The sequence below is a fragment of the Oncorhynchus mykiss genome, chromosome 18 (genome assembly GCF_057628025.1).
Source record: "Oncorhynchus mykiss isolate SJ-2025 chromosome 18, ASM5762802v1, whole genome shotgun sequence".
NCBI classification, from domain to species: Eukaryota; Metazoa; Chordata; class Actinopteri; order Salmoniformes; family Salmonidae; genus Oncorhynchus; species Oncorhynchus mykiss.
This window is the reverse complement of record NC_143039.1, coordinates 51,496,661-51,511,667: the sequence shown is the minus strand read 5'-3', so window position 1 is coordinate 51,511,667 and position 15,007 is coordinate 51,496,661. Positions and strand designations below refer to the sequence as shown.

Genomic DNA, 15,007 nt, shown 5'->3' with positions numbered 1-15,007 from the left:
GTACCTCCCACGACAACCACAACTGTACCTCCCACGACAACCACAACTGTACCTCCCACGACAACCACAACTGTACCTCCTACGACAACCACAACTGTACCTCCTACGACAACCACAACTGTACCTCCTACGACAACCACAACTGTAGCTCCTATGACCCCCACAACTGTAGCTCCTACGACCCCCACAACAACTGTAGCACCTACTACGACAACTACAACACCTACTACGACAACCACAACACCTACTACGACAACCACTACAACTGCAGCATCTACGACAACCACTACAACTGCAGCACCTACGACAACCACTACAACTGCAGCACCTACGACAACCACTACAACTGCAGCACCTACGACAACCACTACAACTGCAGCACCTACGACAACCACTACAACTGCAGCACCTACGACAACCACTACAACTGCAGCACCTACGACAACCACTACAACTGCAGCACCTACGACAACCACTACAACTGCAGCACCTACGACCACCACAACTGTACCTCCTACGACCACCACAACTGTACCTCCTACGACCACCACAACTGTACCTCCTACGACCACCACAACTGTACCTCCTACGACAACCACAACTGTACCTCCTACGACAACCACAACTGTACCTCCTACGACAACCACAACTGTACCTCCTACGACAACCACAACTGTACCTCCTACGACAACCACAACTGTACCTCCTACGACAACCACAACTGTACCTCCTACGACAACCACAAGTCTACCTCCTACGACAACCACAACTCTACCTCCTACGACAACCACTACAACTGCAGCACCTACGACAACCACTACAACTGCAGCACCTACGACAACCACTACAACTGCAGCACCTATGACAACCACTACAACACCTACGACAACCACTACAACTGCAGCACCTACGACAACCACTACAACTGCAGCACCTACGACAACCACTACAACTGTACCTCCTACGACCACCACAACTGTACCTCCTACGACCACCACAACTGTACCTCCTACGACCACCACAACTGTACCTCCTACGACCACCACAACTGTACCTCCTACGACCACCACAACTGTACCTCCTACGACCACCACAACTGTACCTCCTACGACAACCACAACTGTACCTCCTACGACAACCACAACTGTACCTCCTACGACAACCACAACTGTACCTCCTACGACAACCACAACTGTACCTCCTACGACAACCACAACTGTACCTCCTACGACAACCACAAGTCTACCTCCTACGACAACCACAACTGTTCCTCCTACGACAACCACAACTGTAGCTCCTACGACCCCCACAACTGTAGCTCCTACGACCCGCACAACAACTGTAGCTCCTACGACCCCCACAACAGCAGCACTTACAACGACAACTGTAGCTCCTACGACCACAAATGCAGCACCTACTACGACAACCACAACTGCACCTCCTACGACAACCACAACTGCACCTCCTACGACAACCACAACTGCAGCTCCAACTACAACAACTGTACCTCCTACGACAACCACAACTGCAGCTTCAACTACGACAACTGTAGCTCCTACGACCCCCACAACTGCAGCACCTACTACGACAACTACAACCGAAACTGCTACGACAACCACGACTTCAGCGCCTACTACGACAACTACAACACCTACTACGACAACCACAACTGCAGCTCCAACTACAACAACTGTACCTCCTACGACAACCACAACTGCAGCTCCATCTACAACAACTGTAGCTCCAACGACCACCACAACTGCAGCACCTACTACGACAACTACAACACCTACTACGACAACCACAGCACCTACTACGACAACCACAACTGAAGCTCCTACGATAACCACAACTGCAGCACCTACTACGACAACTACAACACCTACTACGACAACCACAACACCTACTACGACAACCACAACACCTACTACGACAACCACAACACCTACTACGATAACCACAACTGTAGCTCCTACGACAACCACAACTGTAGCTCCTACGACAACAACAACTGTAGCTCCTACGACAACCACAACTGCAGCTCCTACGACAACCACAACTGCAGCTCCTACGACAACCACAACTGCAGCTCCAACTACAACAACTGTAGCTCCTACGACCACCACAACTGCAGCACCTACTACGACAACTGCAGCACCTACTACGACAACTACAACACCTACTTCGACAACCACAGCACCTACTACGACAACCACAACTGTACCTCCTACGACAACCACTACAACTGCAGCTCCAACTACAACAACTGTAGCTCCTACGACCACCACAACTGCAGCACCTACAACGACAACTACAGCACCTACTACGACAACCACAGCACCTACTACGACAACCACAACTGTACCTCCTACGACAACCACTACAACTGCAGCTCCAACTACAACAACTGTAGCTCCTACGACCACCACAACTGCAGCACCTACGACAACTACAACACCTACTACGACAACCACAACACCTACTACGACAACCACTACAACTGCAGCATCTACGACAACCACTACAACTGCAGCACCTACGACAACCACTACAACTGCAGCACCTACGACAACCACTACAACTGCAGCACCTACGACAACCACTACAACTGCAGCACCTACGACAACCACTACAACTGCAGCACCTACGACAACCACTACAACTGCAGCACCGACGACAACCACCACAACTGCAGCACCGACGACAACCACTACAACTGCAGCACCTACGACAACCACTACAACTGCAGCACCTACGACAACCACTACAACTGCAGCACCTACGACAACCACTACAACTGCAGCACCTACGACAACCACTACAACTGCAGCACCTACGACAACCACTACAACTGCAGCACCTACGACAACCACTACAACTGCAGCACCGACGACAACCACCACAACTGCAGCACCGACGACAACCACCACAACTGCAGCACCGACGACAACCACTACAACTGCAGCACCTACGACAACCACTACAACTGCAGCACCTACGACAACCACTACAACTGCAGCACCTACGACAACCACTACAACTGCAGCACCTACGACAACCACTACAACACCTACGACAACCACTACAACTGCAGCACCTACGACCACCACAACTGTACCTTCTACGACCACCACAACTGTACCTCCTACGACCACCACAACTGTACCTCCCACGACAACCACAACTGTACCTCCCACGACAACCACAACTGTACCTCCCACGACAACCACAACTGTACCTCCCACGACAACCACAACTGTACCTCCTACGACAACCACAACTGTACCTCCTACGACAACCACAACTGTACCTCCTACGACAACCACAACTGTAGCTCCTATGACCCCCACAACTGTAGCTCCTACGACCCCCACAACAACTGTAGCTCCTACTACAACAACTGTAGCTCCTACGACCACCACAACTGTACCTCCCACGACAACCACAACTGTACCTCCCACGACAACCACAACTGTACCTCCCACGACAACCACAACTGTACCTCCTACGACAACCACAACTGTACCTCCTACGACAACCACAACTGTACCTCCTACGACAACCACAACTGTAGCTCCTATGACCCCCACAACTGTAGCTCCTACGACCCCCACAACAACTGTAGCACCTACTACGACAACTACAACACCTACTACGACAACCACAACACCTACTACGACAACCACTACAACTGCAGCATCTACGACAACCACTACAACTGCAGCACCTACGACAACCACTACAACTGCAGCACCTACGACAACCACTACAACTGCAGCACCTACGACAACCACTACAACTGCAGCACCTACGACAACCACTACAACTGCAGCACCTACGACAACCACTACAACTGCAGCACCGACGACAACCACCACAACTGCAGCACCGACGACAACCACTACAACTGCAGCACCTACGACAACCACTACAACTGCAGCACCTACGACAACCACTACAACTGCAGCACCTACGACAACCACTACAACACCTACGACAACCACTACAACTGCAGCACCTACGACCACCACAACTGTACCTCCTACGACCACCACAACTGTACCTCCTACGACCACCACAACTGTACCTCCCACGACAACCACAACTGTACCTCCCACGACAACCACAACTGTACCTCCCACGACAACCACAACTGTACCTCCCACGACAACCACAACTGTACCTCCTACGACAACCACAACTGTACCTCCTACGACAACCACAACTGTACCTCCTACGACAACCACAACTGTAGCTCCTATGACCCCCACAACTGTAGCTCCTACGACCCCCACAACAACTGTAGCTCCTACGACCCCCACAACTGCAGCACTTACAACGACAACCGTAGCTCCTACGACCACAACTGCAGCACCTACTACGACAACCACAACTGCACCTCCTACGACAACCTCAACTGCAGCTCCAACTACAACAACTGTACCTCCTACGACAACCACAACTGCAGCTACAACTACGACAACTGTAGGTCCTACGACCCCCACAACTGCAGCACCTACTACGACAACTACAACCGAAACTGCTACGACAACCACGACTTCAGCGGCTACTACGACAACTACAACACCTACTACGACAACCACAACTGCAGCTCCATCTACAACAACTGTAGCTCCAACGACCACCACAACTGCAGCACCTACGACAACCACTACAACTGCAGCACCTACGACAACCACTACAACTGCAGCACCTACGACAACCACTACAACTGCAGCACCGACGACAACCACCACAACTGCAGCACCGACGACAACCACCACAACTGCAGCACCGACGACAACCACTACAACTGCAGCACCTACGACAACCACTACAACACCTACGACAACCACTACAACTGCAGCACCTACGACCACCACAACTGTACCTCCTACGACCACCACAACTGTACCTCCTACGACCACCACAACTGTACCTCCTACGACCACCACAACTGTACCTCCTACGACAACCACAACTGTACCTCCTACGACAACCACAACTGTACCTCCTACGACAACCACAACTGTACCTCCTACGACAACCACAACTGTACCTCCTAAGACAACCACAACTGTACCTCCTACGACAACCACAACTGTACCTCCTACGACAACCACAACTGTACCTCCTACGACAACCACAACTGTAGCTCCTACGACCCCCACAACAACTGTAGCTCCTACGACCCCCACAACTGCAGCACTTACAACGACAACTGTAGCTCCTACGACCACCACAACTGCAGCACCTACGACAACCACAACTGCAGCTCCAACTACAACAACTGTAGCTCCTACGACCACCACAACTGCAGCACCTACTACGACAACCACAACACCTACTACGACAACCACAGCACCTACTACGACAACTACAACTGTAGCTCCTACAACCACCACAACTGCAGCTCCTACGACAACCACAACTGCAGCTCCAACTACAACAACTGTAGCTCCTACGACCACCACAACTGCAGCACCTACTACGACAACCACAACACCTACTACGACAACCACAGCACCTACTACGACAACTACAACTGTAGCTCCTACGACCACCACAACTGCAGCTCCAACTACAAAAACTGTAGCTTCTATTACCACTTCAACTGCAGCACCTACTTCAACTACAACAACTGTAGCTCTTACGACCACCACAACTGCAGCACCTACTACGACAACGACAACACCTACCACGACAACCACAGCACATACTACGACAACCACAACTGTAGCTCCTACGACAATCACAACTGCAGCTCCAACTACAACAACTGTAGCTCCTACGACCACCACAACTGCAGCTCCAACTACAAAAACTGTAGCTTCTATTACCACTACAACTGCAGCACCTACTTCAACTACAACAACTGTAGCTCTTACGACCACCACAACTGCAGCACCTACTACGACAACGACAACACCTACCACGACAACCACAGCACATACTACGACAACCACAACTGTAGCTCCTACGACAATCACAACTGCAGCTCCAACTACAACAACTGTAGCTCCTACAATCACCACAATTGCAGCACCTTTTACGACAACTACAACTCCTACTACGACAACCACAACACCTACTACAACAACCAATGCAGCTCCTATGACAACCACAACTGATACTCCTACTACAACTTTAGATACTACGACCACTACAACAACACCTACAACCATAACTGTAGCTCCTATGACAACCACAACTGCAGCTCCAACTTCAACAACAGTAGCTCCTACGACCACCACAACTACATCACCTACTACCACAACCACAACACCTACTATGACAACCACAACACCTACTACGACAACCACAACACCTACTACGACAACCACAACACCTACCACGACAACCACAACACCTACCACGACAACCACAACACCTACCACGACAACCACAACACCTACTACGACAACCACAACAGCACCTGCTACAATAACTACAACTGCAGCTCTTACAACAACCACAACTGCAGCTAAACCTACAACCATAACTGCACCTCCTACCATAACATTTTTAGCTCTTATGACCACTACAACAGCCGCACCTACAATGACAACTGTTGCTCCGACGGCAACTATAGCGCCTACGACCACTACATCTACCATACCTACAGCAACTAAAGCTCTTTCTCCAATAACTGTAGCTCCTTCAACCAGCACCACAAAAGCTGCTATGACAATCAATTCAGCTTTTACTACAACAACCATTGGACCTACCACCCCTACAACTGCAGCATCTACTACGACAACAACTGCAGCTTTTACGAAAAACCTAATTGCAGCTCCTACAACTGCAGCTCCAACAACTGCCACTGCAGCTCCTACAGCTGTAGCTCCTACAACTGCAACTGCAGCTCCTACAACTGCAACTGCAGCTCCTACAACTGCAACTGCAGCTCCTACAACTGCAACTGCAGCTCCTACAACTGCAGCTGCAGCTCCTACAACTGCAGCTCCTACAACTGCAGCTGCAGCTCCTACAACTGCAGCTCCTACAACTGCAGCTCCTACAACTGCAACTGCAGCTCCTACAACTGCAGCTCCTACAACTGCAACTGCAGCTCCTACAACTGCAACTGCAGCTCCTACAACTGCAAATGCAGCTCCTACAACTGCAAATGCAGCTCAAACAACTGCAGCTCCTACAACTGCAACTGCAGCTCCTACAACTGCATCTCCTACAACTGCATCTCCTACAACTGCAGCTCCTACAACTGCATCTCCTACAACTGCAACTGCATCTCCTACAACTGCAACTGCATCTCCTACAACTGCAACTGCATCTCCTACAACTGCAGCTGCATCTCCTACAACTGCAGCTGCATCTCCTACAACTGCAGCTGATAATGCTACTCTAATTACAACAGCTATAGCTCCTACAACCACTACAATGGCAGCTCCTTCAACAAACACAACTCCAGCTCCTTCGACAACCACAACAAAAGCTGCTACAAAAACCACAACAGCAGCACCCACAATGACAACTGTAGAAGCAACCACACCCCCTCCTACTCTGTTGCTGACCACTCCTTTCAATACAACAAGTGGAGGATTTCCTGGCTGGGCTCTGGCCATTATAATCCCTTGTGGCATCGCTATCATTTTGGTACCTCTGTGGATCCTGCTATGTGTACGTATAGTATTGTGTTCTGTGTATACTGTTTACATATTTATTAAAAAAATATGCTACATTTCTGCAATGATTTAATTTTACATGTGAATCATACTTCTCCATCTTGTTTTGCAGTGCATTTTATGTGGAGGATGTGCAGCTATAAGGAGACGCTGGCACAGACGCAGATATTACAATGTACAGTACACCAGAAGAAACGGTCTCTTCTGAGGTGACAATGCTAACATCTGTGGCCAATTGTCATCACAAGAACAGCCAATCTATATCTGCTAATCACGGGACTTTAATGCATGGAACATCACTTGACTACACAGGACTGCATCTGAGAAGATCAAGTGAAAATTGATAATAAGCTTAAAAGGCCACATGTTTTTTGTGCAATGTACTACTTTTTATATTATGCATCTGATTGTTAATCAAAGTTACAGCTGAGCTGAACAAAGTATGTTTATATATTTATTAGTCATGTCATTTGTGGTTTCAAGCTGTGCTGTCCACTGACTAAAACGGTTGATCATCTATTTATTTTATTTATAATAAGCTTCATTCCAATAATTATTTTTTGTTTGTTATTTCCTCTCTTGATTAACTATGAAGTCATTTATTTTGAACTGCAATACAGTACTTGTCTCTTCAACTTACAGTTTGACAAATGTAATGAAGATACAAACCAGTATTATTTTATGAAAAGGTTTGACTAACGGGTGATTATAGACAGCACATCTACACATCAAATATAGTCCAAATTGTCCGACCTGGCACCTTAATATATGCAAACCTCATTAAAAGACAATTCATTCAAAAAACATGCTTTTTTTATATTTTGTATTCAGTGCCCTCAGAATGTATTCACACCCCTTGACATAAAAATTGTGTTACAGCCTGAATTTGAAATGGATTAAATTGAGATTTTGTGACAAATGGCCTACACACAATACTCCATACTGTCAAAGTGGTATTATGTTTTTAGATTTTTTTTTACAAATTAATTTAAAAAGTAAATAAGTATTGTTTGCATTACTGTCGTTAGTTTGGGAAATGTGTTTTTTTTTAACTTTTAAGCAGGTGTATTTTCACGGGACTGTTTTGCCCACACGTTAGTTTAGCAGAGGAGTGTTGCCTCCGTTTTGTTTACTGTGTTCTTGTGGCTACGTTTGTGGTCATGTGCCTGTTGTGTTGGTGGACAGTCTTGGATATTCTTGCTCTCCTGGGCCTGACTCTACACCCACCTCTCCGAGGGAGAATCTGACACTTCCTCATCTCTGTACAACCACAAACACCAGGGGAGGTTTTCCAATGCCTCGCAGAGAAGGGCACGTTTTCGTAGATGGGTTAAAGAAAAAAGACAGACATTGAATAGCCCTTTGAGCATGGTTAAGTTATGAATTACACTTTATATGGTGTATCAATGCACCCAGTCACTACCAAGATACTGCCGTCCTTCCTAACTCAGTTGCTAAAGTGAAAGGAAACCGCTCAGGAATTTCACTATGAGGCCAATCGTCACTAAAACAGTCACAAAGTTTAATGGCTGTGATAGGAGAAAACTTAGGGTGGACCAATAACATTGCAGTTATTCCACAATACTAACTAAACTGACAAGAGTGAAACGAAGGATGCCCGTATAAAATGTAGCAAAGCAATTCACTTTTTGTCCTAAATACAAGGTGTTATGTTTGTGACAAATCCAATACAACACATTACGTCAAGGACTTGGAAGTTTTTCGGAATATAACATAAATTGAATGTAGCTAAGCACAGGTAACATCCAAGAGGAAAACCTGGTTCAGTCTGCTTTCCACCAGACATTGGGAGATGAATTCACCTTTCAACAGAACAATAATTCAAAAACACAATGCCAAATATACACTGTCTCTTGGTGTCTTTCACACATACATATACTGTACATATACATACAGTTGAAGTCGGAGGATTACATACACCTTATCCAAATACATTTAAACTCAGTTTTTCACAATTCCTGACATTTAATCCTAGTAAAAATTCCCTGTCTTAGGTCAGTTAGGATCACCACTTTTTAGAATGTGAAATGTCAGAATAACAGTAGAGAGAATGATATATTTCAGCTTTTATTTCTTTCATCACATTCCCAGTGGGTCAGAAGTTTACACACACTCAATTAGTATTTGGTAGCATTGCCTTTAAATTGTTTAATTTGGGTCAAAAGTTTCAGGAAGCCTTCCACAAGCTTCCAACAAAAAGTTGGTTGAATTTTGGCCCATTCCTCCTGACAGAGCTGGTGTAACTGAGTCAGATGTGTAGGCCTCCTTGCTCGCACAACCTTTTTCAGTTCTGCCCACAAATGTTCTATAAGATTGAGAATAGGGCTTTGTGAAGGCCACTCCAATACCTTGACTTTGTTGTACTTAAGCCATTTTGACACAACTTTGGAAGTATGCTTGGGGTCATTGTCCATTTGGAAGACCCATTTGGGACCAAGCTTTTACTTCCTGACTGATGTCTGGAAATGTTGCTTCAATACAACCATATAATTTTCTTTCCTCATGATGCCATCTATTTTGTGAAGTGCACCAGTTCCTCCTGCAGCAAAGCCCCCCCACAATATGATGCTGCAACCCCCGTTCTTCAGGTTTGGGATGGTGCTCGTCGGCTTGCAAGCCTCCCCCTTTTTCCTCAAAACATAACGGTGGTCATTATGGCCAAACAGTTCTATTGTTGTTTCATCAGACCAGAGGACATTTCTCCCAAAAGTACGATCTTTGTCACCACGTGCAGTTGCAAACCGTAGTCTGGCTTTTTTATGCCGGTTTTGTAGCAGTGGCTTCTTCCTTGCTGAGCGGCCTTTCAGGTTATGTCGATATAGGACTCGTTTTACTGTGGATATAGATACTTTGGACCTGTTTCCTCCAGCATCTTCACAGGGTCCTTTGCTGTTGAACTGGGATTGATTTGCACTTTTCGCACCAAAGTACGTTCATCTCTAGGAGACAAAACACCCCCTGGTGTGACGGCTGCGTGGTCCCATGGTGTTTATTCTTGCGTACTATTGTTTGTAAAGATGAACGTGGTAACTTCAGGCATTTCGAAATTGCTCCCAATGATGAACCAGACTTGGAGGTCTAAACATTTTCTTTATAGGTCTTTGCTGATTTCCCCAAGATGTCAAGCAAAGAGTTTGAAGGTAGGCCTTGAAATACATCCACCTCCAATTGACAAAATGTCAATTAGCCTATCAGAAGCTTCTAAAGCCATTACATAATTTTCTGGAATTTTCCAAGCTGTTTAAAGGCACAGTCAACTTAGTTGTATGTAAACTTCTGACCCACTGGAATTGTGATGCAGTGAATAATAAGTGAAATAATCTGTCTGTAAACAGTTTTTGAAAAAATGATTTGTTTCATGCACAAAGTAGATGTCCTAACCGACTTGGCAAAACCTATAGTTTGTTACCAAGAAATGTGTGGAGTGGTTGAAAAACGAATTTTAATGACTCCAACCTAAGTGTAAACGTCCGACTTCAGCTGCATATAAACTCAGCAAAAAAAGAAACGTCCCTTTTTCAGGACCCTGTCTTTCAAAGGTAATTTGTAAAAATCCAAATAACTTCACAGATCTTCATTGTAAAGTGTTTAAACACAGTTTCCCATGCTTGTTCAATGAACCATAAACAATTAATGAACATGCACCTGTGGAACAGTCGTTAAGACACTAACAGCTTACAGACGGTAGGCAATTAAGGTCACAGTTATGACAATTTAGGACACTAAAGAGGCCTTTCTACTGACTCTGAAAAACACCAAAAGAAAGATGCCCAGGGTCCCTGCTCATCTGTGTGAATGTGCCTTAGGCAAGCTGCAAGGAGGCATGAGGACTGCAGATGTGGCCAGGAAAATAAATAGCAATGTCCGTAATTTGAGACGCCTAAGACACAGCGTTACAGGGAGACAGGACGGACAGCTGATTGTCCTCGCAGTAACAACACCTGCACAGGATCGGTACATCCAAACATCACACCTGCGGGACAGGTACAGGATGGCAACAACTGCCCGAGTTACACCAGGAACGCTCCATCAGTGCTCAGACTGTCCGCAATAAGCTGAGAGAGGCTGGACTGGGGTCTTGTAGACCTGTTATAAGGCAGTTCCTCACCAGACATCACCGGCAACAACGTTGCCTATGGGCACAAACCCACCGTTGCTGGTCCAGACCGGACTGGCAAAAAGTTCTTCACTGCGATGGTGATGGTCGTATTCGTGTTTAACGTCAAAGGAATGAGCGTGACAAAGGCCTGTACTCTAGAGAGGGATCGATTTGGAGGTAGAGGGTCCATCATGGTCTGGAGTGCTGGGTCCGTCATGGTCTGTAGTGGTGTGTCACAGCATCATCGGACTGAGCTTATTGTCACAGCAGGCAATCTCAATGCTGTGAGTTACAGGGAATACATCCTCCTCCCTCATGTGGTACCCTTCCTGCAGGCTCATCCTGACATGACCCTCCAGCATGACAATGCCACCAGCCATACAGCTCGTTCTGTGCGTGATTTCCTGCAAGACAGGAATGTCAGTGTTCTGCCATGGCAGGTGAAGAGCCTGTATCTCAATCCCATTGAGCACGCCTGGGACCTGTTGGATCTGAGGGTGAGGGCTAGGACCATTCCATCCAGAAATGTCCATGAACTTGCAGGTGCCTTGGTGGAAGACTGGAGTAACATCTCACAGCAAGAACTGGCAAATATAGTGCAGTCCATGAGGAGGAGATGCACTGCAGTACTTAATGCAGCTGGTGGCCACACCAGATAACGACTGTTAATTTTGATCCCCCCCTTTGTTCAAGGACATATTATTCAATTTCTGTTAGTCACATGTCCGTGGAACTTGTTCAGTTTATGTCTCAGTTGTTGAATCTTATGTTCATACAAATATTTGCACATGAAAATAAACACAGTTGACAGTGAAAAGACATGTCTTTATTTGCTGCGTTTTTATATATACACTGCTCAAAAAAATAAAGGGAACACTAAAATAACACATCCTAGATGTGCATGAATGAAATATTCTTATTAAATACTTTTTTCTTTACATAGTTGAATGTGCTGACAACAAAATCACACAAAAATGGAAAAACACACTACAGGCTGATCCAACTGATGTAATGTCCTTAAAACAAATCAAAATGAGGCTCAGTAGTGTGTGTGGTATCCACGTGCCTGTATGACCTCCCTACAACGCCTGGGCATGCTCCTGAGGGATCTCCTCCCAGACCTGGACTAAAGCATCCGCCAAATCCTGGACAGTCTGTGGTGCAACGTGGCATTGGTGGATGGAGCGAGACATGATATCCAATTGAGCACATCTGGGACTCAGGTCTGGGGAACGGGAGGGCCAATCCATAGCATCAATGCCTTCCTCTTGCAGGAACAGCTGACACACTCCAGCCACATGAGGTCTAGCATTGTCTTGCATTAGGAGGAATCCAGGGCCAACCGCACCAGCATATGATCTCACAAGGGGTCTGAGGATCTCATCTTGGTACCTAATGGCAGTCAGGTTACCTCTAGCGAGCACATGGGGGGCTGTGCGGCCCCCCAAAGAAATGCCACCCCACACCATGACTGACCCACCGCCAAACCGGTCATGCTGGAGGATGTTGCAGGCAACAGAACGTTCTCCACGGCGTCTCCAGGCTGTCACGTGTGCTCAGTGTGAACCTGCTTTCATCTGTGAAGAGCACAGGGCGCCAGTGGTGAATTTGCCAATCTTGGTGTTCTCTGTCAAATGCCAAATGTCCTGCACAGTGTTGTGCCGTAAGCACAACCCCCACCTGTGGACGTCGGGCCCTCATGGAGTCTGTTTCTGACTGTTTGAGCAGACACATGCACATTTGTGGCCTGCTGGGAGGTCATTTTGCAGGGCTCTGGCAGTGCTCCTCCTTGCACAAAGGCGGAGGTAGCGGTCCTGCTGCTGGGTTTTTGCCCTCCTATGGCCTCCTCCACGTCTCCTTATGTACTGGCCTGTCTCCTGGTAGCACCTCCATGCTCTGGACACTACGCTGACAGACACAGCAAACCTTCTTGCCACAGCTCGCATTGATGTGCCATCCTGGATGAGCTGCACTACCTGAGCCACTTGTGTGGATTGTAGACTCCGTCTCATTCTACCACTAGAGTGAAAGCACCGCCAGCATTCAAAAGTGACCAAAACATCAGCCAGGAAGCATAGGAACTGAGAAGTGGTCTGTGGTCACCACCTGCAGAACCACTCCTTTATTAGGGGTGTCTTGCTAATTGCCTATAATGTCCACCTGTTGTCTATTCCATTTGCACAACAGCATGTGAAATTTATTGTCAATCAGTGTTGCTTCCTAAGTGGACAGTTGGATTTCATAGAAGTGTGATTGACTTGGAGTTACATTGTGTTGTTTAAGTGTTCCCTTTATTTTTTTGAGCAGTGTATATATAGTCTCAACGTCAACAGTGAAGAGACAACTCCTTGATGCTGACCTAGGCAAAGTTCTTCTATCCAGTATCTGTGTACTTTTGCCTATCTTAATATTTATTTTTATTGGTCAGTTTGAGATATGGCTTTTTCTTTGCAACTCTGCCTAGAAGGCCAGCATCCCGGAGTTGCCTCTTCACTGTTCACGTTGAGACTGGTGTTTTGCGGGTACTATTTATTTAAACTGCCAGTTGAGGACCTGTGAGGCGTCTGTTTCTCAAACTAGACACTCCAATGTACTTGTCCTCTTGCTCAGTTGTGCACCAGGGCCTTCCACTCTTTCTATTCTGGTTAGAGCTAGTTTACGCTGTTCTGTGAAGGGAGTAGTACACAGCGTTGTACGAGATCTTCAGTTTCTTGGCAGTTTCTCACATGGAATGGCTTTCATTTCTCAGGACAAGGATAGACTGACGAGTTTCAGAATATAGTTCTTTGTTTCTGGCCATTTTGTACCTGTAATCGAACCCACAAATGCTGACGCTCCAGATACTCAACTAGTCTAAAGAAGGCCGGTTAAATTGCCTTTTTAATAGCACAACAGTTTAACTGTTAGCCTACTAAAATTATAAACTTGATTTAGCTAACACAATGTGCCATTGGAACACAGGAGTGATGGTTGCTGATAATGGGCCTCCATACGCCTATGTAGTTATTCCATTAAAAAATTTACAATTTCCCTCTACAATAGTCATTTACAAAATCAACAATGTCTACACTCTATTTACGATCAATTTGATGTTATTTTAATGGACAAAAAATGTCCAAACCTTTGAACGGTACTGTACATATTACCTCAACTAACCGGTGTACCCCCCTGTATATAGTCTCTCTATTGTTATTTTAATGCTGCTCCTTCATTACTTGTTACTTTTATTTCTTATTCATAT

General features: G+C 46.4%; 1 protein-coding gene across 1 annotated transcript in view; it reads left to right on the top strand.

Moving 5' to 3' along the window:
• LOC118940993 (uncharacterized) overlaps positions 1-8,450 on the top strand; it is a 44,732-nt gene extending 36,282 nt beyond the window's left edge. The window contains exons 4-5 of the mRNA XM_090206662.1: positions 5,483-7,641; positions 7,759-8,450. Of these exons, the coding sequence (XP_090062788.1) occupies positions 5,483-7,641; positions 7,759-7,854 (2,255 nt within the window). The 3' untranslated portion in view covers positions 7,855-8,450. The remainder of the gene's footprint in view (positions 1-5,482; positions 7,642-7,758) is intronic.
• The last annotated feature ends 6,557 nt before the right edge of the window (positions 8,451-15,007 follow it).